We start from the raw sequence: 25,680 nt of genomic DNA on the forward strand, positions 1-25,680 counted from the left end.
ACCCCATAAGTTAAAAGGAAATGCTAGTTCTTTACTGCTGAATTAGGAACTAATTTTTAGCTTTGGCAAGAAATGGGCAATTAGAGCTATGTACAATGAAACCTGTGCACAAGACAAATCACAATTAAAGGTAGAAAAGTTCCTATAGAAAAGTATATCACTATAGGATATTTATTTTTTTAAAAAATTAAGCTATACCCAAAACCCTCACCTGAAATACTTTAGTACAAAGCCTTAAGCTCTTTTAAATAAAGCAAGAATGAGCATGTATGACCCAACAAAAAGAAGAAGAAAAAAAAAACTTTCTACAATTAAATCTCAGGCTTTTCCATACTTGTTACCAGTGCAAAGTTGCTAAAAGCCCTCAAGGCTGAAGTTAGAAATTTCACAGGAACAAAGCACTTGTTGATTCTCCATCATACCAGTTTCTTATCACTCTAACTTTACACACAAGTGAACACACAGTCATTGGAAAACTTGATATAAAGGCATATTAGGTTTAACTGTACAAGTAGGAATCAAGTTTTAAATCAACAAAACACACCTGCTAAGAATAAAACACACACATTCTGCTAAGAATATCCAAAGCCACATTTTCTTTTAATTACAAATGCTAACTCTTATCCAGCAAAATGTTCAGTCTTTTATCAAGATTTTAGTCAAAATAATTTCCTAAGATGCTGAAAAAAATTAAAATAGAACATATGCACCGAGAAAAGAATGCATTTCTTGCATCTTATTTTGTTGGACTTCTATACAAAGGTAAGTCCATTAAGTCACACTCACTTTAGAACTTCAAGATATGCCTCAAGCTGAAGTTTGAGACACTGCTACATTTTTTACAAACAATCACAGAAACTCTTGTAAAAAGTCATTAAAGTCAGTGGAAATGTTGGTCACATATACCTCTTCATACTGGTAACAAAGCTCCAAGCTATAGCCATAAAAAATGCTGTTCTTTCGAATTTTGTTCTGATGACAAACAGCTAAACATTAGCTTTTCTTTTCCTACAGTAAAAATCCTTGCAAGCCTGCAAAAAAATCATACACAGCACTTACAGTGTTAACACTTTCAATTTACCCTCCCCTCTTTCTTGAGGGTTGCAACATCTTGAATTCTAAACCAAATGCTTAGAATTCTGAAGCAGATAAAGTACAGTGCACATCGCTCACTTTAACAAAGTACACTATAGCAAGGTCATTCCTTTCTTCCACTAAATGCCTTAGAAATCTAAGCGTTAAGCACTTGGCTCTTTTTTTCTTTAGCAACCTTTCCTGTGGACCATCGTATTTTCGGCCACAATTGGAAGGTTTGACATGCGAGATGCTGCATTTGTATCCGAACTGCACGGCATGAATCAGCTAACAAAGAACGGGCGCTCGGTGACGTCTGTTTCATTCGCAGTAAAACACTTCCACACCGTGTACAAGGGGAACACGCTTTATCTCTGATAAGATTTCTTGGTTAGCGGTATTTGGCTGGTCGGTCTTTTTAAGACCATATACTTTAGATAGCCACAGTCAGAATGCTGCAATTTATTACCTGATTTGCACTCGAGAGACTGTTTTGACAGCAGCTGTTTAAAGAAAGGAAATATTCATTGAAATGTTTCATTTTTACTACGAAACTGGTAAAAATAAAGGGAGAAGGGGAAAAAACCCTTAGTTCTGAAGGGCAAATACAGGCTCCCCAGAGAAAGCTGCAGCAGGCGCAGTTCTGACCTCCCCACGCTGAACGAGCCTTTACTGCCGCCTGCCTGAGGCCCCACGAGTCCCACCGGGGCTTCCTCCGACTTTTCCTTTGGAGAGCGTCAAACCGAGAGGTCCAAAGGAAAGGCTGGACACGCAAGAGCCGCCCCTCCACGCGGGCTGCGAAAGGTCCCTTGCACGCAACTCTTCCCTGTCCCAGCCCCGGGCCGCCGGGACCCACGCTGCTCCGCGCCTTCTGTCCAGCGAGCATTGACTTCATCATTATCGCCGCTATCCACACACGTGCCGATATTATTTAGTTATCTCTTTTTTGTTAATTTTGTCGCGGTACGGATGCCGCACGGCAGCGAGCCCCTCAGCCCGTGGGCAGGAACACCTTGCGGGCTGCTGACGGGGGCGCGGAGCCACCCTCACACCTCGCAGGGCAGAGTCTACCCCGGCACTGACAGGCTTGCCCTTCTCCCCTGCGGGGATGGGAAATGCGGAGCGGAGAGCGCCGGGGTCACTCCGAGCGAGCCCTCCCGGCGCGGGGCAGCGCGGTACTTTACCCGTGCAGAAAGTGGCGAGCGCCGAGGGGTCGCAGGCTGCGGCCAGGCAGGACAAGCCTTCCTCCATCCCCGCGGCCGCCGGCGGCTCCGAGCCGGCCCCGCCGCCCTCCCGCCGCGCCCCAGCGAGAGCTCCTGCGCCCCGGCCCGGCCGGCGGGCGCCCAGCACACGGTCCCGGGCCACCGAGCGCTGCTGGCTGCGGTCGGCCCCGCCGCCCGTGCCCGTGCCCCGGAGCGAGCGCGGGAGGCCGGGGGCGGGCCAGGGGCCGGGGAGGGGCCGCCCGCAGGCGGCGGCCACGCGCTCGCTGCGGCACCGGCCAGGGCCGCGGTCCCCCGAGGCCTGCTCGGGAGGGAAGCGGGGCTGCTCCCGAACGGGAAAGCGGCAGCTGCTCGCACACGGGCACGGTGCTGCATCCTCCCCCTAGGGAACGGCAGCAAGCGGGAAGCGACACCCCCGCCCCGGTGCCACCGCGCCGCACGGTGCTCACGGCCGGGACACAAGGGTGCGTGGGCTATACACGGCCCACAGCGATCCGTCTGTCCGCGCTTTGGGCATAAAGAACCGCCACAAATGACCTACGGCAATACCCTCGGTGATGCAGATAAACCATTATCGTTTCAAAGCATGTCTGTCTGTCTGTCTGTCAGGAACGGCACAGATCTATCGTCAGTCACAGCGCGACATGAGGAGTGACAGGAGCAGTGACACGGGGAGTTCACACGGGGGGGAAGAAGGGGGCAGCAGTTTGCTCAGTATTATATTGGAATATTTTTCACATGACATCGTTTCGAGACGAAAAAGCAATGACATCACTGGCAATATACTCATATCCATTATATGAAAACTAAGCAAAATATCATGGCTTAAAAGCAGCAGCTTTGCAAAGCTATCATTCTGCTCAGCAGAAGGGAACTCGTATTACAAATGCATTACAATCTATTTAATGTGATCATGATTTTGTCTGTCTTGCAAGACGAAGCACAGCCAGATGAGAACTAATGAATGCAACATGTGTTCATTCTTTTGGTAGCTGTGCCTGAAGCCAATTGGCAGAATGACTACAGCAAGATAAATGTCAAAACAAAACTATTTGTGAGTATGTACTGCATGTATTTTGACTCTTCTATCATACTTGAAATAGTTTATTATTTTCAAGATTTGCAAGCATATTAAATAACTCTGGATTAAAGTTTAGATTTCCAACAGGATAGTAAAAAAATAAAAAGGGGTGGGGGGAGGAGGGGAAGTCTGTATCTCCATTCAAAAAACAAGGAGGGCAGCACTTTTTTTCCACCATTAGAAATGGTTGATGAGAAGGTTAAGAGGTCCATAAGAATGCATATAATTAAGACAGCACACAACTAGTTTTGTGTGTTTCCCCCAGGATTAACAATCTACATAACTACAGTAGGATATTTCTTTTCCAGCAGCTCCTGATTGACTGGAGGAATCGACCTCTGCAGTGATCTAAAAAAAGAGATGGCAGTCAGCTGAACACAGCTCTGCAGTATGAAGTCAGCCAGACAACTACTGTGATTAATAAAAGGGGAAAGGACTAGGAAACTGACTGGTGGAAGATGATAAAGTGTAAAAGGCAAGGGCAACACAATTAAGGGCCCTAATGAAGCCATGGGCCTCAATACACAGCTGTGGCACTGGGATTGACCAAGAACCCATGTTCCCAACTTATCCCAACCCCTATGTTGCATCACATCATTAAACAATCTTAACTGCAAGATGAAACACTGAGTCTTATCTTGGGTGGGTTGGGCAGACAGAATAATTTAACACACACACTTTGGTATCCTTTCAAACTGAACATTCTTCCCAATACAACTATGAAGCCTTGGAAGAAATGATGGGCAAAATGCCCCATGAGGCCAAACAGACATTGTATGTGCTGGTTAGGTCAGTGCCAAGAGCAGAAAGAGGCTTAATTTGCAATCTTAAGCGGCCATTAGTGCTCTGAACAATGACAGATTACATACAACTGGCAAGAAGCACACAATGTAGTTCACACCAATACATTTCTTTTCGAATATATCAATTTTAAAGTAAGTAAAGCACATCCTATTAAAAAAGTATCTCCTACTGTAAAATGAGCGTGAAACTCTGCTATTTCTGGGCATCTTAAACAGAGCTTAGTGCCTGCTCAATCAAAAGCATACAGGATGAGGCAGAAGGAACCAAAGAAAATGTTAGAGCACCATCAGAATGATTCTCTGAACTCTAACTTTTGAAACAAGATTTCAGAAGGCCCAGTGTATACGGCGCACCCTGAAAACAGCAGAGGCCCTCTCAACCCACCCATCTCCTGTTCCCTGATCAGCTGAAGACTTGATCAAAATTCCTCGAGTTGCCTTTAAATCTCTCATGAAAACCTTACCTCCTCGTTAGGATTTTTCACTTTTCTATCTCTGGCCCTTCTATCATACCTGTCCTTCTAAGCAACCTATCTTCAATAGCTGCCTACCTCTACACTTTTCAAGCTTAAACACCATCTCAGCTCCCTCTTTCCTTGCTGTTACTTAACATGAATGGTGGGTGATGGGGAGGTGCGCTTTTTAAGTATTTTATATAGGCACAAATAATGAAAAAATACTTAAAGTATGATACAGACCAAAATAAAAAGCATACACAATGCAAGTCTTTGCTTAGGAAAAAACTCTCAGGTTATTTGCAGTGCAAAGTACATTGCTACACCATAAAAAAACCTAACAAACACTCTTCAATCTAACAAAATAAAGCCTGTTAAAGATCAGGAATGGAGCTCTGCACACTGCACAATTACAGATGCATTCACTGCTTGTTTATCCCCAACACAGATATTTAGGAACACCACACATCTGGTGCTGTTCAGAACAGTGAATGTCTCAAAGACTGCAGCAGCATCAGATTATGACTGTACAAAAGGAATGATTTTAGAAATACTTCAGATTTTCCTGAGTCAAAAACCACTCCAATGTGCCTTTTCTTCAGAGGTGGGAACAAATGGTTCAAGAGAGCCATAGGAAGGCATGAACTCTTTGGAGTCACCACTTCCATGTGAAGAGGAGGATGAAGCAGGTCCCCATGTCCCATACATGAAAAATTGCCTTCCAGTCACCCACAGCTAACTGAGGAAATTAGGGGTGCCCCCACCAAAGCCACCATGTCCCCAGCTGCAGAACAGACACTTGTCCCCAGGACATCTTTAATACTTTAAAAAAAAAAAAAAAAGGAAGATTATTTATTGAGCTTCCTTGGCAAGTGACATTGCTCCTAAGAAAATACCTGAAATTTGGAAATTCGTTTTCACAGAACTAGGGTTTCTTAATTTCTTTCAGATTTAGGAGATTTCAGATGCAAGAGCTGCTGCATGAGGCAATCACAGTGTTATATCCCATCCAGAAGATTACTGGAAGCTCTCCCTATCTACCTTTTCTTCATGAAATCTGTAACTGTACCTAAACATCACAAAGAGGTAACTGTACTGACACCAGTTTAATGCCTGTCGTGCTGTTGAACTGCAAGAGGGCAGCACTAGTTAATTTTGTTTCCTCATATATATGAAATCAATCATGTTTCCACCAGCAAATGATCCTTCAATTACTTTGCCTTCTTCTTTCTGAAAAGAAACTGGAGCAGTGCTTCACTTGGCAATTAACCTCACTGCCAAACGGTATCACCCTTCAGCAGCTGCATTCATTAGCTTTACCCCATAGAAAAGAGAGAGTACAAGTAATTTCTTTAATAACTACCCAATTCCTAAAGACCTAAAGCCTTTTATTACTTTTTCTTTAGGGGGGAAAAATTTCTTTCAGTTTGTTTTTAAACCCGTTTTATATCTGCCATGACCTAGCAAGCACAACAGACCAAAACCATCTCATCAGCAGAGACAAAGCAATGAAACAGAGTTTTAAAAGACACATTTTGGTTAAGGATGCTCATTGCATCAAGCCTGTTTCCAGCAGGACTTGAGAGGTGTACAGAGGTTAGTGAGCTGTGAAGGACAAGTCCAGCAGGATCCAGTGCTCCCACTAACACCTGCGGGATGTGGCAGCCTCTGCTTGCTCCTCTTCACTCCAGCTGCTGGGCACCGTAATAAACCCTAATAAAGTACCATTCTCTGAAGGATTATTTCCAAGAGTGATGAAAGGCAGGACCTTTGACTAGGATTAAGGTCACTCAGAGCTGACATACGGCAGCACTACTGCTAAAATAAGCATCCCTGCCCTTCTCCTGCATCCTTCCCATTCTCACTCTGCTCCTGCCAACACAGCTCATGGGGCTGCACAAGGAAGCACACCAGGAGACTGAACAGCATGAAACTTAACTCACCAACATCAAAACAGGGCAACTCACCAGGCCAGTCATATGGTGTATGGCACAATGAGCCATGCTGCAGCAGCAGGGAGGTGGCAGCACCCTCTGGAAAGAGTGGTGGGAATCGCGTCTGTCAACAGCAGCTCAGCCCGTGGGTGACTTAGGGAGATTGTGAAACAGCTACACTTGTAAGTCACATTTCATTGCCAGAAAACTGAGAAAAATACGAACTGATACAGAAGAGAGTGAAGTCCCCAGCCAAGCAGTGCCAGGGCAGGATGCAGCAGAGAGCACACGGCAGTGCCTGAGGCCCTTCCCTTATCACCCTCCTCCTAGACCCTAAACTGAGCTCCTTCATCCTATGGCTTTCTCCTCAAATGGAGACAGCATGCAGAAAACATTAAAAACAAGAGACATACACTGGATCCTAAAAACTGTCCCGAGGCTGTCCCCCACAACTAAACCATACCCAGGTTTGAACTCAACTATACTAAACCTAGGTCAGCCAGCCTAGGAAAGTCACCTGAATGGGAAAATTTATTTTATTTGTTTTCCAAAAACACACTGCCTAATTTGAAAAAGAAAGCCTGCAAACAATACAAAGCCCTCCAAACGCAAATGCATATTTTAAGAATAACCACAGGAATGCCTATTTTTGTCAGGTGGGTTTTCTGCTGCAGCAGCTGCACCCACACAACAGAGGTGCCAGCAGGCTGATGTGGAGCGTAGGCAGGGTGGCAGTGGGTAAGGCTGGTATTTCACTGAGCATAACATCAAACCACAGCTGTAGCATGCCTTCCGCTGCCTGCCTGGAGCACTTGCACAGCAGACTGCTTGCAGCTGCCTTCCTGCCTTATCCAGTAGACAAGATGAAAAAGCACTAAATCTAAAACACAGACACAAAAAGGTTTTTCTCCTGAAAGTTTCATGTTGGGCATATGTTCAAAACCACAGTCCAGACCACATAACCTAGGTGGCGGCCCATGAAACTGTGTCCCGTCCGTGAGGAAAGGAAGAGTCTGAACAGTAGCATCCTTGTTAGATACAGTCTGTATCTTTATGGAGATAATCACAGTTTCATCTCTGGTCAAGAACTGAGCTCCAAACACACAAGATTTGCATAAGTGGTATTTTTAAAAGTACAGGTAAATTGTACAAAGTTGTTCAATATGACACATTTCCATTCTCTGAAAGTGATCAACAAAAGTTTGATTATTAATAGTAACAATTAACTGGTGGTCTTAGTCATAACAAATCTATGGTTATAGACTGGCTAAGGTGAAATGACTGCTGTCTAATTATTTAGCTCATGCCAACAGAAAGAAAAATATTGCTTTTGCCATGCAGCAGTGGGGAAACAGCAGTGCAGAGACCATCTACAAGCTGTTTTCTAATAAAGCACTTTCAAAATAAAATACCTACTTCTAGAAACATGACACTGCTTAAGAGTTATGTATTCTTTCAGAAAATTATTAAATGTCATTCTTGCATGTCAAAACATCTCCAGACGTTGGCTGTTTCCATTAATGTATTGCTGCAATGGTGAGCAGTTTTATACTTTTAAAAGTAGTAAAAAATAAACTAAGAGTAAAAAACCCAAGAGAATTTGAAAGAGCACACTATTTATGACAGAGACAACAACTTCCTCTTTTACTATGCACTTGGAGATGATGAGGAGGTAGAAAAGCCTTTACAAAAAAAACCCCACCAAAAAGCGCAATCCCTCCCGCAAAACCAGCTCTTGTTGAGGACATCCAGCACAAGACTTGTGGATGCACAGAGGGCTGGCACAGTGGGTGACCAGCCCAGCTGTGCACTGGAGGGATGCATGACTGCACTGCCATCACCCTGCCCCATCCCAAAGGGTGGCTCAGACATATGGCAAGGCATGTAGATGAAGAACAAACTTCACTGATGCCAGTCTGGCTTCATCTAGGCTGACAGGAACACCTTTTGGCTTCCAGACTTCTGCATGTGCCAGCATAACCCAAACCTTCCACCCAAGGGGTGGGGTGATTATCTGCATTTGTGACCACACAGCAGAAACACAGCATCTCTCATTTAAATATTACCTAGCACATGCAAATGCAACGTAGGTGTCAGACCTTATGCTATTACTCCACTTCAGAGTCTGGCCTTATAAAAAGATCATATACAGCCACACAGCTTTGACGTATTATATATAGCAGCTGTACAGTCCATAAATTAATTACCCTTCTGATGGCACAGACTACTAAACAGAGTGGTTTAAAGGGAATCTGTAGAAACAGTTTTATATCCATGTCATTCCTTTAAATTTAGTTGACAGCAGATTTTTGTACTCTTAAGGAAAATGGGTCACAATAATTAACATCATGGTTTATTTACAAATGTAAGATTGAACTATTGTGAAATCCTCAGGCAGGGTTTAGGACCTATGCTATTGAAAAAAACACCCAAGATATACATTTGTGTTTTTTAAAAAGACAAATATGGAAATTCTTGTTTACTTCTCTTGATTTACGACAGTGTTCTCAATACCCTAAAACTTGGTGAATATAAAATGGGAAGAAAACGCTATTTCCACAAATTGCTTGATAAAAAACTGTCTTTAGAAGCAATCACTTTGATTCACACACAGAAGTCAAAAGAGACCTTTCACCTAAGGTAAAAAAAAATCTGCCAGACTAGAAGTTATGCTTATTTGAAAGTCTGAGTAACATTATGGACATTAAAATTTGGATATTAACATTATTTCTTCCTGCAGGAATAGCAGTATTACAAAAAATCTGTCACAACTGATACCTTTGCCAGCCTGCCTCTCTGGAGAATAACCAAAGGACAGTAAGAAACAAGCACCATTTTGACTGCTAGCTTTTTTACAAGAGTTGAGACCAAGGTCAACTTTTGACTAGAGAGCTGTGTTGGTGTTGCCAGAAAATAAACATTCTATAGGTCAGAAAAAATAATTTCTTCCTCTGGATCACCAATCCTGTTATGACAGCTAAAGGTCAAAGCAAGGAACAAACAGGCTAATGTGACAGAGGGAGAAAGAGAGGGAGGGAACTGTGATGTGCAGTTCTGACTGACTAAACTGACAGACTAAACAGCTGTGTGAAGACAAGGACACACCATTCCACAGGGGAAAAACATCACACATGAAAAATAGAGAAGGTTCTTGGTGGCTTTAAGAAATGCAGTTGTATTTTTCAAGAATACAATTTACCAAAGATTCAGAGTCTGACTAAAGGTCAGAAGCAGCAGGAATTTGATGGTATCACATTACCTAAGAGGCATGTCCATACACTGTGGAACCACCAGCCCTAAGAGGTAGGGATGGTTATGGCAACATGTGATCAAGCTCACTATGTCCTTACTTCACCACAAGAAACTCCTGTACTCCAGATCTGCCTAGTTATCTTCAAGTAATAAGAGCTGAATAATAAGGGAACAATCTAGAACACACTGAAATCACAAGTTTTAAAGGAATTTAATCAAGCCTCAAATGAAGAGTTTACCCATTTGTTCCTTGAGAAGGATAAAGTCCATGAGCTAAGTGAATAAAACACCTGGGGTGATAGGGCTACAACTAAAAGCAACATCTTTGCTAGCAAAAGACACAACAGACTTAGACTGCTCTAACCTCTCAGCGTCTTAGGATAAAGAATGAACTGTACATACTTGCATACAAAGTAAAATAATAAAAACTATTTTCATGCCCCGCTTTTTTTTTCTTTTTTTTTTTAATACAGACTACAGAAGCATTTGTATTTTTTTTTTTTAATACACAAGGGTATGAAGCTAGCAGGTTTTGTCAAACTCACTGCTAACATGCAGGTTTACAAAATGAATCACAGAATGGCCTGGGTTGGAAGGGATTTTAAAGTTCATTTAGTTCCAACCCCCTGCCATGGGCAGGGACACCTTCCGCTAGACCAGGCTGCTCAGAGCTCCATCCAACCTGGCCTTGAACACTTCCAGGGATGGGGCATCCATAACTTTTCTGGGCAACCTGTGCCAGTGCCTCACTACCCTCAGAGTGAAAAATTTCTTCCTAATACGGAATCTAAATCTACTCTCAATATGAATCCATTCCCCCCTTGTCCTGTCACTGCATGCTCTTGTAAAAAGTCCTTCTCCATCGTTCTTGTAGGCTCCCCTTCAGGTACTGGAAGGCCACAATTAGGGCGCCCAAAAAATTTCTCATTTCTATGCTGAACAATCCCAAATCACTTAGCCTTTTCTCATAGGGGAGTAATGAGCACAATTCCACCACAAGATTTTTAGACAGAAACCTGACGAACACCTTTACACAAAGCTCCTTTTAATCCAAGTTTTGGGGATTGTGTGTGTGTTTCTTTCTGAACATTAGGTTCTGAACACACAACTTCCATCTGAAATACATATTAGTTATGACATGGACTGCAAACACTTTCTCTCACATCAGCTTGTGATGTGAGAGAAAGCACTCCACAAAGCCAAACAGAGAATTACAGAACTCTTAAATGCACACAGTTACACAGATTTTAAATTATGGATAATAATAAAGCATCAATACATTTACAGTCTATGATGTTCTCTAGGATTCAAAATTTTTTAAGTAAGTGACATTCGATCTCAAGACAGTCTTGAGATAGAAAAGATGTCCAAACCTTAGTGAAGTGATCTAAATTAGTTAACAAAAATATTTAAGTCATACACACCAGAGGTTACATTTGACCATTGAAATACTCAGTCCAATATGAAAGTTCTCCACAAAACCCACATTCTTCCTTTTTCTGTCCCCAGGCCAAAAGAAGTTATAGCATGTTCAAGAAGTTTTAGTCAAAACAAGACAAGATGACAAACAGTAACAGTGATTTATTTATCTGTAAGTCTGTAATCACCACAGAAGCCTATAGGACACTGAGCACCAGACAATGTTACAATTTCAATGTAAGTTTTACTTAGTAGCAATGTTTTGCTTGTTATCTATATAAACAGGAAGACTCAGCTATTTCCCTCAACTGCTAGTAACTTACTATATTAACACAGCCCACAGGAAAATCTACTTGAAAGTAACAAATCCACAATGCTGGACATTTTATTTCTCCATGGGTTGTACTTACAGCATGAATATGTGTTGGTTTGTTGGGTTGTTTTTGAGGATTTTTTCCAACATTAATGAAGGCTTCTACAGGAAAGCATGCACTACCAAATTATATTGAACAAAAGCAATGGTATTAGATAGCAATGACAAAACTGGCTTAAATACCAAGACAATTCCAGTCCCTGTTTCTGAAGTTTTCACTAAATGTTGCATGTTTCTTCAAGCACCATTTGAGGATGCATCCCACTGGCAATGTAACAGATTTGAAGCAACATCAAGCATGTTCATCCCCAGCAGAAATACAGTTTTTCACTATTCTGTCAAACTGCTCAATATTCTGCCACCCCATATGAAAATAAAGTGCAAAATTTTACTACAGCAATCAGGAATGAATGAATTGTTGCAAGTCACTTGTGCAGCTTTCCTACACTTACACAGCTCAGATATGAACAAATTTACATAGACACACTTGTATTGCAAAACTAACCCTCAAGACCACCTTGTTGAAAGTCTGTCACCCTGCAAGGTGGCTCACAAGGAGGCAGCTCCTCCCAGGTCCTTTAAAACAAAGTTAAGAGAGAGCAGTTGAGGACTGCAAATGTTTATACTTCTTATCTTTCATGATTTTATTAACAGAAGATTTATACCTCAGTATTTTCCTTTGCTATGCTCTTGACAGAATTCAAATCACTCGTGTTGTCTCACCACAGGAGAATTGGTGGATTTAATGAGCAACTCATTTGATGGGTAATCAGGCAACTGATTTTATCTGCTTCATTGCTACCCAAGAGGTCAGCACTATCTTACATTACGGCAAATTACAGGTTTTCAAGCATACTTGCAATCAGATGAAATCAAGTTTGTTATTGCAGCATCCTCAAAGCCCATAGAGGATATGTGCATTGGAGGAACGCGGGGAGAAGTGGAAAGAGGATAATTAAATTAAACAACCATTTGGAGGAAACATCTTACTGTTTTCACTGATGAAATCAGATCTATGGCATTAAAAAAAGGACATGAGAGAATAAGGCTTATTTGCATTGTCTCCTTCCTTTTCTTATTTATAAACCAATTGCTATTCTTAGGCAGGATATACATTGGAAGGAACATACTGGCAAACAGTAAACTGAGGTTGTAATCCAATCTTAATCACTTATCTCAAGAGCCATACAAAATGGTCTGGAATTATGCTACATCTGAGACCACGAGCAAGGGCATCACATGTACACAACATATAATGAGCATTTGGTCTACTTTTAAAAAAATCTTTTTTTTACATAAAAATTGTGTTCATCTATAGTCACAATAATTTTTAAATGACAAACAGCTGTTAATTTCCATGAAGCCCTCCAGCCTGCAAGAACACGACTCAGAGCCACACCTTGGGCTGTCTGTACCCCATGCACACATATGTGGTGTGGAGCACCTTGATGCAGGTGGGGACAGCAGAGTGGCTTTCCAGCACAGGTCCACTCCCCTGCAGACAGGATGGAGTCAGGCAGCGGCTGCGGGAATGGAGCCGGCCATTCCTGAAACCAGGCCAGCAAGCACTTGCAGATAACTGCTCGCAAGGTACTACTCTCCACTGAAAGGATTAAGAGTGGAAAGAGCACGTACTTGGCACAAAAAGTCAGGAGTTTGGTTTTGATCATTAGCAAATTAGCAGTTTAAACTGGATTCACTGCTGGAAGATTTGATTTGGTAAGAAAGCTTTAGATCCTGCTGCACAATTTAGCAGGGTGGCTGACAGCTGCACATGGGGAGGAAGGGGAACACAGCTCTGAACACAGACCACCTCACAAGTGAGGTAATGGACAGGCTAAAAACCTGGGAGAAGCTCCAGCTGACTGAAATGGGAACCAGGACTCACCTCCAGACTATCGTACCCTATGCTCTGATACCATTTAACATAACATGGCAAACTGCAACAAGTTATTACAGCAAGGTATCCTCACAGATACAAAAGTCTTTTGAAAAACAACATTTTATCAAAAATACACCCTAATAGCATTTGGACAACTTAGGCTATATTAAATTTTAAATTTACTGTTAGTGCTTCATATAAGACATCATGTTCCCAGTGACTGAGTATCAGAGTTACTTCTGTAAAAAGAACGGCTATTAATACTGTTACTCTGTCAGTTAAAAAAATTGCTTTTGCAAATTATTCAAGTACTTTGATTCCCCATACAGTTTTGCTAGGGAAAAAAACGTTTAATAAGGATGACACAAGCAGTAGTATGCTGACTTAATGGAAATACAGACAAAAAAATCTGCTCTAGAGTACAGTACAGGAGATTGCAAACCTGAGAAGTCGTCCATTATTAAAATTTGAAACACTACTTACTAACAGACATTTTCCTTAGGAAGACAACGACACTGATTTGCCATTTGTGTTTTAGCTTAAACAGAAAAAGACAGTGTAATTGTAGCTTTAGAAATAAGTATCTTTGTAGGTAATAACAAAGTCATCTCTTCCCCCATAGGTTGCTGCCCTAGTACTGTTGTAGATACCACCCCTCATGCTATGGAATAATATAAACTCACTCCCTAAGCAAGGCATTCCATTTTTAAATTTTATTTTTTTCAAATGTTCCATTGCTTACTGTTCCTTTGCGATTTAGCCTCAAGCAGCACAGCCAAGACAGGCAGCATCCTACAAAGAGCATTAACTGACTCAAAGCCTTCTGCTGCCTTCCCAAAGCATGGGAGTGGTGCAGGAGAATCAGTGCTTGAGGTTCACCTGAACTGAACACAGCCACATAAATCACTGATACATCCAGTACTCTGGATTTGCTTTTGAAATGGTCTGATGGTAAAAGAGAAGGGGTAGGGGAGGAATATCAGCCTCCTATTGAGAGGTGGTGATGGGAGTTTATTCTACAACTGCAAAAGTATTTTTCAATATTTGAGGTAGCTGGAGGAGAGTGAAGCCTCCCATAGGTGAGTGAGGTTGTCTGCTGGGCAGAGCCACTACGCAGCAGGATCTGTTCACAGAGATGCAGTTTGAACAGGACAGGACCGACACAGCATCAGGTTAAATTAACTATCTTTGTTTAAACTGTATTCTGAGGCCAGCCTCAGAACTCGACTTACTGGGAGAAGGGCAATTTTTTTGACCTTGTGTCAGTTAATTCAGGACTACTTCCTCCCCACCCACTGTAGCTCACATATGGCTGATTTTCATGCTTTTTCCTTTTGTAACTTCGAGGGCTGCTAAATTTCCAGTTTTGTTAAACACAGAAATTCTCTTCCTTATACTTCCCAGCTTCATAAGGTATAGCCTTGAAGAAAACCAAACTCAAACTATTCCCAATGAAATCACATCCATTAGCAGTACAGCTGATGATGTTTAAAAAAAAAAAAAAAGAAAACAAACTAAAAAAATCCCACCAACACATCTGGAGCTGTACAAAGCCTCCTCTACCAGGAGGATTGCAGAGTTCAATTCCTGGATACGCATCTCTTGCTAATGTTCACTTCACTTTGGCTTACTTGAGCATTCATGACAAAAATTAACAAAAGCCTCTTATTTTTATGGGCTATATCGATTGCTCCAGTGCAGGCTGATCCTATCTTCTACAAACAAAGCCAGGATTTAATTGCACTGGAGCATTAAGCAGAAAGCCTTTAAAACTCTTCTGCTTAACCTATCTGAACTGCAAGTGGCTGTATCAGAAAGGACTGAAGCATGTGCCACTCTGAAGAATAACCCACAGTGACAGATATGGGCAGGTGCGGTACCAAAGTCACTTCAAAACACATAAGTGATAAAAAAGAATTATGAGCTTGCCTTTCCAACCTCCCCACAGATACACACGATTTTAGGTTCATAAAAAAGTAACCACATACCTTGCTCTAGGCATTGCTGACATTGCTGGATTATTCCCAGCACATCTAGGAGGGGCTGCACAATGACGGCAAATCCGCACGTCGGAATTAGCAACGTGAAATTCCTAAAGTTCCAGTTTAAGCCAGACGAGACTGTGTATTTTTTGCTTCTATTCATTCTTCTAGATGTAAGCTGAAATTCTGTGCCCATTACAGTTTTATAATTCCATTGTAGATTATGAAAACAAAGCAGTAAAGCATATCAATGAAAACAAACTCACGTTTTTTCCATAGTGAGAGTCATATTTCCAATCCACTGGAAAATCCAGCAAAGTAGTAATTTATTAGCCATGCTGAACAAATCAGAGGTACACAACAGGATTCAGACACACAAAGCAAAAACCAAAACACAAGCCACATGAACACAGACCACCCTGCAAACCCTCCCAGTGATGGGATGGATTTCCTTACTTCAGTCAGTATTTTATTTCCCAAAGCTCGCACTGAACAAGGCCCTTCCTAAGGAACCCTTGGCTGCATTGATTTTCCAGCCAGAACAAGACAAGAGCTGCTTCCAGCTCTGTGCCAGACATGACACACCAGCCCCATGGTGCCTCCAAAGCAAGGACAATCTCCTGGGGGAACCATGGAAGGAGAAGCCACAAATTCCCAGCAGCATTTGCCCAAAAAGGGTTTGTTTCCAAATTCCTCCAGGGATTGCCTTTAAATAATGACACTAAAACGGTTTGCTCCTCTTTGACATCATGCACAAAGGTGCTAATTCCACAGGTTTGGGAATACAGAAGGTGTAATATTAGATGTTTGACACTAAGGACCAAGCAGGAAATAAAACTGATGTTAGCAAAAAGGGGGAACAGATGGCCAACAAAATACCTTTATTTCCTTTAAATATTTCCTTTTTTCCTGTTTTTGCTTTTCTTGCCTATTTAAAGCATGAATTGTTGATGACAGGGACTGTTTTGAGGCACTTACTATGCTAAAAGAGGTGCTTAGATGTATTGTGAAATGATATTTCCTAATTTTTTAATCTAGTAAGTTTCTCTTAGTATTTCTGCCTAGAAACAAATAACCTTAGTCCAGGATTTTTTGCAACACACACAGTTCCAGTCCCATCTGCACATCAAAAGGACAGAAAGAAATAGATTTAAAATGTATTCTTCATTTCACTCTCCAAAAGCACCTTGACAAAAATGAAACCTACCCCTGGAACAGCAAAGATTAAAAATTTATTTCAAATCATTATTTCTTGCTTTTCTCTCTCTTCCTTAGTCCAAAAACAGAGTTGAAAGATCGGGAAACTAACCCTTCTTTTGTCAAGTGGTAAATAATAGAACCCAACAAGATGTGCGCTTCTCCAAAGAAGGGCTAAAGGCTCCCTTTCTTGACAAAACAAGAGCTGATCACAATACTCCCTGGATCTCAACATGAACTCATCTTACAACCAGCCTGCTGGTGGGGTTAAGCAGCTTCCTTGGTGATAGGAGCAAACAAGATCCCAACTGCACACAGGACCAAAAAGTGGCCTTGAAGATTGATTGTCTGTGTGCAAAGCTGCGCCTGTGACCCACAGAGCCAAGCACTGACCTGGCCCCTCAGAGCAGCTCACTGAGGGTCATAGAGGACAAAGCAGCACAAAGGCAGAGGGTGCCTCACTATTCAGTGACCATAAAGGAAAGGAATTACTGTGTCAGGTGAGATGACAAAATGATATTTATTAATGAGTTGGTTTTGGATTCAAAACTTTTGAGATCCTTTCTCTGGCATAGGGATATTACATTGACATTAAATACACGCTCACCTCTTAAGGGAGCAGCAGCAACAACATGTCTGGGGCTACTTGAATACTTAAGTCTACAGACAGTATGAGGCAGAAGTCTCAACAGCTGACTGAACATTTTTCTGAACATTTTTCACATACAAAATAATCTGAAGAGTCTCATTGCACGGGCTGCAAAGATAAATCGTGGAGCATTAAAAGAATTTGCTAGACAGGATGCGTCCCACTTCCTCTTCCTTCTCATTGAAAACTAAACAACACAAATCCCAACTAGTTATTTCAAATGTAATCAACCCTTGCCAGGCATCACTACTTGCTAATGCTTTCCCTCTGCCCATCTCTCCTCACCATTAACTCGGAAGAATTAAAAAAAAAAAAAAAATCAAGCAGAAAAATCCCCCAACCCTCTGCACACCCCCACCTACAGACCCATAACCAGCAGACCTGGCGATGTTGTCCCCTTCTGGAGCTTAAGAAAAGCTAAACAAAAAAACCCAAACAAAAATTAGAGAGGAAAAAAAACAAAAAGGGGGGAAAATGGGGGAAAAAAGCATGAGAAAAGGGGGAAAAGAAAACAAACACACAGAACAAAGCCACAAAAACCCACCAAGCATGGAAGATGGTCTGGGCAATTAATTGAAGGGAGCACTCTCAACAGTGCAGTATCTGTAGCAGATCCAGATATACAATTAAAATTTAACTATTCAAAGCTTACACGGTTTCCCATCACCATTAACATTTATCATCCCTCTTTTGGAGGGAGGAACCATGCAAAGCTTACACAGTTTCAAATCACCATTAATGTCTGTCATCCCACTCTTACAGTGAGGAACCATGAACACTTGCCTATACACAGCACAAGCACCTTCAAGCAGATGCATTACGGTGCACACAGAATTAGAAAACAACCAGAGTCAATAACTGGTGTCATCAGACATTTTATAACAGTCTTTCCATTCCTAAACCTTCTCAAATCCTAAAATTGCAATTAAAGGTAAAGGGATCACATCTGGAAAAAGACTCGTACAACTTCTTGCTTTTAGACGGTCACATTTCTCATATGGCAGTTAAAAACCTGCCAGAATTTCCCCTATAAACATGTTTCCAGCAATTTCAGCTCTCCCACGCAGTCTTCAGTCCTGAAGTAACAGTCTCCTGCAGAAAAGGTTGTTTTTCATAAACACACACACACACACACACACACACACAAATAATCTGGCCACACATTTCTCTTGCATGATGCATTGTTTTCCACATGCTAGCACCAGACTGTCCTGCCACAGCTGACAATTAAGAGACTTGAAATAAAAAGCATTAGTCTCACAAGAAAACAAGTCTCTGCCACATTATGAAACACAAGAAGTAGGTTAAGAGAAACATAACCTTTGAGAAGCAGCCAATACTTACACACAGAGGCCAAAATTGCCAGGTAGGGTAGTGGACGAGGGAGGAGAAAGAAAGAAAGGAAGAGAAATACTGAAACATAACAGACTTCTGTCAATTATCACTTTGGAGAGCAACTGGGATCCTACAGAGATTCACAACTGTGGTCCACAGATTCTCTCTCATAAAATGTCAAAGGGAAGGGTGAACTGAGAAACTAACATATTTCATTTTTTAAAAAACCCAAACAAACACGAATGATGGCAATGACATGGACATAAGAGCTGAAGGATTCCTTTGGTCAATGGTCATGGTCAGTCACAGGTCAATAGGGATGCTGTCGCAGCCAGTTCATGCTGTTGGACAGCAGAGATGACCAGCAGCTCATGCAATCACAACCCAATCCTGACCATTCCTGATCACTTCCAAGAGACATCATCAAACAGTCTGGCAGAGGATATTCAGTTTCTTTTCCAAGCTAAGGAACAAATCTGTTGAGAAACCCAGACTACCTGGATGAATAAAAACCTGACCTGTGATGCTAAAAATAAACACGGAACAATTTTTTTCCATAAGTGAAAAAACATTCAAGAACGAAAAGCATGCTTTGGAGGTTACAAGGCACCAACAGAAGAGTAAAACCAACTGGGAGCCTGCTTGAGCTGAAACATGCAGAAGAAATACTGGGGCATCGCTGTTACTACACACTGCAGCTTCAAAGAAGGGGGAGAAACACAGCTACTACACACTGAGGTGTAAGAGATTATTTAGGAAAAAAACAAGCAGGAACAGACACCAAAGAAAATATTTTGCCTTCTGTTTCAATAAAGATGACCAAATGACACACTGAAAATGAGGATAGGGTAATGGTTATTGCCACATACAGTGCGGAAACAAAATTAGACCATTTACGAATAAAGAAATAAGAGGATCTGGATAATCTCCATTCCACTGAAATAACTGGCACTTGCAACAGTGACAGATATGCCAAAAATCACTACAAGAGCGAGGGGGAAAGGAAGTAGTCTGGGAGAGAAGGAAGAGCAAACTTGGCGCTAGAAGTGCAAAACCATGACCTTGATGATACAAGATCTGAACAAAAGAAATCAGAGTAATGTAATTGAGCAGTGAAATGAAGACAAGGCAGATTTGATTCTACCTGAGTAATTTGTTCCTCAAAAAAGGAACCAAAGAACTTACACCAGTGAGCTTAATCCAGAATTAAAAAAGAACTGATGTGATAAACAGTAGTATTTATGATATAGACATAAAACATCTTAAAGATGAACAAAGCACTGGCTTAAAGACAGGCAACAGACAGATAAGAAACCCAAATGAAGAGAAGATGCGTGTTCCTTAGGTTTTGTGACATCAGGGTTATACATAAGTTACACACATAGTGACCATACGAAAAAAGCAGGTACATAATAACAAATTCTGGGAGACCAAAGTTTGGAGAATTAGCTGTTCCCAAAGGGATCTCTCAGAAGCTGGACAGTCTTTTGGGCTACCTGGGGCAACAGCAGTGCAATGAAATTTAAACATACAAAGTGAAAGGCAACTCTGAATAGTAACTTCTGCTATGACCCAGTAACAGGAGGTGAAGGGGAGAAGGGAGCCATCAGAGCATCAACTGCTGTTTGAGACTGATGCTTTGCAGTAGTTCTACACACTCATAATAAATGGGTGTTTTCACCAGAAAACCAGAATGACCAGTTATACAAGGTGTTGGCAAACCACTAGTTGTAGTTTTATAGACATAGTTGTGGCTACCAAGTCAAAAGCAAAGCAAAACCAAACCACCTGCCTTTCCTGAAACCAATTTAACTGAAACTGATGCAGAGAAGACAACTCAGAAGACAGAGCACAGAAAAAAAACCCGGTTTTATAAGGGAAGCTAAAGCACTTGGGATTCTCCAGCTTAGCAATTAAGTGCTGAAAGCAACAGAGCTCTATAGGTATGTTTATGTAAGGCAGGATGGACCTCGTAGGAAAAGGAAGGCTTGTTCTGGGCGTGGGGGGAAGCACCGGCTGCTGGAAGGGCTCCCACTGCCCCAAAGCTTGAGGTATTACTCCATCTGGACTGGGAAGCTGTACTTCAACAGACTTGAAGACAAACTTCAGCAGGGTCTGCACAGCACCTCATTTATATATTCACTACAGTTTGAGTGAATTTTTCCTGGGTGGGACTTCTGTAGCTTAGGTATGGTGTGTTCCCCCACTCAGCCTGGCATTTACATTTAGTACATTCCCTGCTGTAATAGAGATGTAGGAAAAATGTCTCTGAACTTCTCTGCTGCCTCCCTAGGGCAAGCTATGCTTTATTCACGCTTTGTCATTTCATAAAGGCTTTAAATGTGTTAGAACACACGGGGAATGGGAGCAACAGGCCCATCTAGATTTAAATTTTTCTTTTTTACACGATTGTTTGGGGAAATGGTCCTCTTCAGCCCTCCATTCCCAAGTCAGCTGTACTTTAATAGTCCATTACAAGAGAAGAAACAAATCTCAATATTTACTTTTTGTTGAACTATCAGATAAACGCTGGGTCTATTTCTGTTCTATTCACATTCTCCCACAATTTCCATTACAAGGTATGCACTAAGCATTTTGACAAGAAGTTCCCCACTGCTAAAAATCTCAGTGTTAAAAGAAAACGGAAATGTTTATTTAGGTTTTGCTTTCAAACTCAAATAAATTTCCAAAATTAAACTGAAATTCCCTCCAGCTTACCCCACTGGAGAACAGGCTCACACAATCTAAGAGCTCACAGACACACACTCTAATGTTGGAAAGTGAACTTCAATCCCATTTTACTGGCAACATCCTTCAGCTTGTTTAACTGTCTCCTGGAATACCAACAAAATGTACACATCTTTTGGATTCCTTTGATTAGAAATGCCTCACGATGCCTTTTGTTCTCTTCCCAAGTTTGCAAGGCATCCAGCAAACAAGACTGCCTGCATTGGCTGTAATACAAAATACAGTACCATTTAAAATTCATTTTTAATCATTAAATTGTTAGGATATGCACATATGCTGTTACTTGCTTTAATATTCTGGGTAAGGAAGGCATTAAAACCTAAATAGGGTATCTTCATGATACTTCAACAGAAATCATGTGCATGCCCAAAATAATTTGTTTTCAGCAAATTTACATATTCCTGTGCATGTATCATACCTCAAGTCTCTCCTGTTACTTGAAAGCACGACATTATTCTGGCAAACCAGCCATCTTTCCCTCAACCCCCCTTCTGCAGCCTCTCTTTGCCTTTCTTTTTTTTTTAAACACAAGATCAGCTTGCCATAACCTATAATGTTTTGGAGCAACTACCTTTGAAAAAAGTTACCTTCTCCAGCTGGCTAACACACCCCGTTTAAGAAGCAGCAGCCTACTCCCAAATGTAAAGCAGCAAGATGAGCTATGAAAGGAGGAAAGTGCTCTCGATTTGAACAACTGATTATGATTTTTATCCCCGCTAAACAGTGAGTTCATAGTCAATTAAAAAAAAAAAGCTAAGTGAAAGGGCAAAAGTTATATAAAGCCTATTTTAACTGTAAAAAAAAATTTCTTATTCTTTACTATGTATGAATGATGAGGTCTAAACTTCTCTGAACAGCTCTGGCAAGACTGGTATATAAGAAAAGATAGCGTGTGCATATAAGAACCTGAAACTACAGTCCTAGAGTTAACGTCTTCTTACATTTCAGTTTATTTCAAGTGTTGCTGTTTGCAGGTCATCTACCTCTGTCACATTTCTAAGCAAAGACACAAAGAAAAGTAGTTGTGTAGGACGCACAGCTTAAAAAATACATCAAGATATTCTATCTGCAGGAATTAGTTGGGGTTTTTTTCTTGCCTTTTAGTAGAAGCACTATAAATGTTTCACAGAACTTTACTTGCACAGCAGTGGTGCTACTTTGCTGATTTTTTATTAGGAAAAGCATAAATAAGGACAACATACAACCTAATCAAAACTCTTCAGAGCATTTAATATTTTTCTCTAACCAGCTTTCTCTGCCTTATAAGAAAGCAGTTGGTCCTGCTAACACCAACTTTGTCCTTTACTTTCTTTTCTTTCTTCAAAGGAGCATGTGGCTGTTTTGGAGAGCATGTTAACATGTCCTGTCTGCTATAAACCAGCTTTGAAAATATCCTACAATAAGGTAATTTTGTTTGAGGATTACATGTAGGCAATTACACAAGCCCCAGTCCCCCTGTCCCCCAAAAAAACTCATCCTGAACAAAGCTGTTGGTTTCACATAGCTGTAGGAAAAGAAGAAAAATTCAGTTGATACTCTGAAAATTTTCACAGAAAACTGATATATAAATTTTGTTTGAAGTCAAGGGGCTAAACATGGGATTTATTACCACCACTGTTTAAGTATCAGTGACATCCAAACTCACTCTAAGCCAGGGTTCCCACCATTTCTTCCACAAACATAACGAAGCATCCTTCAACTGATGGATTTGGTAGGTTAAGGAAATTAAGTTGCAGAAAGCACCACCTCAAATCCAGAAACCTCACAGAGAATCCTCTGCCTTCCAGCCTGAGCCCTGGGGGATGCACAGGTCCTTGGCTCCCGGCAAATACAGCCCAACCAGACAAAAAGAAAGGTCAGTCAGAGCTCTCATGGGCCACCTGGGAAAGTCAAGTAACACCAGGAAGCCCCCAGTCAGTGGACTTGGGAGACAGTATTGACAAAAGAGTCAACATCCTATTAGTGAAGCTGCTGAGCACCTCCCTCTCAGTATGATTAGTGTCATCGTTTTAACTAAATTATTCTCTTCAAGGTTTCCTGGAGCCAGGCCCATAAACCAATGACCCAATAGTCCACTAGGATTATTTCCTTTTCACAAATTATGTACACAACAGAGATTCTATCAGTCAGGACTGGGGGGGGGAAATCAAGATTTTTTTCTTTCCTTTTATTCACCTCCCCCTGTTCTTAAATACATAAGCCCTCAAGAATTGAGAGCAGTTTCCTGCTTTTCTGTATTTGGCACATACTAGTCTGACTATGCTAAACAGAATGCTTCCTCATGCATAAAGCATCAATTCTCTCTTCCTCATGCTTGTGCAAGCTCTATCCAAACAACCTGAAGAGACAGGATGTTTAAATTCAAAAATCATTCCCTGGAAGGCATAGAAAAAGGAGCTTTTTCAAGAGCATCACCTGTGCCTGAAAAGCAACCCAAAGCATTATGCTAGCTTTGCCTATCTCTCATGACCCTGTGTAGCATTTCAGAATAACACTCATCCTAAGCAACTTTCATTTAGGGTTGTGGTGATAACACAGCAAACCCTCAAAAGAAATTCTTCTCGAAAATACTTCTGACAGCAACAAAACATTGAGACATAACAACTATTTCAGGAGTTCCCCCATTCTCCTCCCTAGAAATCAAGGGTAAAACTCCAAAAAGAGCAGGATCTCAGTTTTTAGCCTCTAACACTATTACTGAAATTGAAGCAGATTTGACCACTGGCACTACAACAACCTGGTGAACCAAATGGCACCATGTGTTTGTGTTTGATGGTGGTGTTCCCTTCTTCCTTGTGCACTGCTCAGACACAGCACCTCTGCTCCCTACCATGGCTTCCTCAAAGCTAGAGGCAAACCTCATGCTCCTTCTCTTCAAATTTTACAAAAATGGTTTAACACCAGTAAAAAGCATTCTTAATTGTTACTGAAGTAAGCTGGCAAAACAATCGTGTATATAAATATTTATCTTTTAAAATAAATATATACACTTATATACATCTATATATATATAATATATACACATTTTATATGTGTATTATATATATTTCATATGTATTATTATAAAGAACCAAACAATGTCTCACTTTAAAATACTCTCTTCCTATTCCTGCCTCAACTTGTGGGTTTTTGGAAGTTCAAGATTTTCAAATGAAAAGTTACATCATGGGATGCAACATTCATGAGGGTAAAAACATTTGTAAAAGGGAAGCATACTATTCTTATTAAAGCACAGAACCTATAGTAAAGTAATAAATTATCTGTTCCTTTTTTTTTATTTTATTTATTATGCAAGTAAAGGAGAAATGACATTTTCCAGAAGCCCTATAGGAAAGAGAAAGGAATCTAGCACATGAATTCATAAAAACTGGGCATTAGCCTGCTTGAGCCTTCAAAAGCCTGAGACCACAGATAAATTAAACAAAAAAATTTAAAAACAGGGGACAAAATTGTACTTGCTACCCCTTGACTCACAACCTACACAGGTCAGCTTACCATGGCCAAGGCTTTCCTCCCTCTCTCCCATCCTCACCTTGCAGGTAAAAAAATATGATAAAAAGATGCTGTTCCTCCAAATACTAAATTCAACCCACAGTCAAGTTTTTTTGTAAATTTTACGAAAGAATATTTTGCATCTTGACACATGTAATGGCAGCAGACAAAGATCCCTTGAGCAGGTATATTGATCAGAACAGATCCTCCTGTTGAGCACTTCCAGACATGACACACATCAGCCACTTCAGAACTGTGCACTAGGTCTTTAACAAAAGCCCAGTTTTGTACTGACACAGCCACAAACTGTGAAGATCTCTAAAGTGCTTTTTCAGGTCTCATAAACACAGACTTACATGCTATTAACAAAAATGTCAAGAATTCCCAGTATAGAGTATGCATAAAGCACTTCCTTAGCATTGTCTTTTGTGTGCCCAAGCACCAAGCCTCAATGCATCACAAGTAGCAGAACAATGTGTCACAGTCCCAATGCCACAGAGTACCTTTTTCTCCTTGTACACACTTTGTAAAACGACCCAATCCTCTTGACCACGATGAAAAGGTGACTACTTAAATTATTAGATGCTTAGCATTGCCCTAGCAGCCCAAACACACACCAGCATCATTTTAATCTAGACACATGGAACAATACTGACTCAGGGAAATGTTCACCCTGTAGAAGCAGCAGACACGCTCACACAGACTCCTCCAAATGTATACACATGTGTGCTCTCAAGCAACCTGCCCTCCCCACCAGAGGAGCTGACAAGATGCTCCTAGAAAC

The 25,680-nt window shown here is 41.2% G+C and overlaps 1 protein-coding gene across 7 annotated transcripts in view; it reads right to left on the reverse strand.

The window, feature by feature from the left end:
* The window catches only part of EML4 (EMAP like 4), a 149,100-nt gene that overhangs the window by 84,993 nt on the left and 38,427 nt on the right, over positions 1 to 25,680 (reverse strand). For 4 of the 7 annotated variants that reach the window (XM_048296812.1, XM_048296810.1, XM_048296808.1 and 1 more), the window contains exon 1: positions 1,723 to 1,987. The exons of 2 other annotated variants lie outside the window; for them this stretch is intronic. In XM_048296812.1, coding sequence (XP_048152769.1) covers positions 1,723 to 1,972 — 250 coding nt within the window. In that variant the 5' untranslated portion in view covers positions 1,973 to 1,987. Of the gene's footprint in view, positions 1 to 1,722; positions 1,988 to 2,258; positions 2,341 to 25,680 lie in introns of those variants that run through there. One more of the 7 variants, XM_048296811.1, reaches the window with a different exon arrangement.

This window comes from Corvus hawaiiensis, chromosome 3 (genome assembly GCF_020740725.1).
Source record: "Corvus hawaiiensis isolate bCorHaw1 chromosome 3, bCorHaw1.pri.cur, whole genome shotgun sequence".
NCBI lineage: Eukaryota > Metazoa > Chordata > Aves > Passeriformes > Corvidae > Corvus > Corvus hawaiiensis.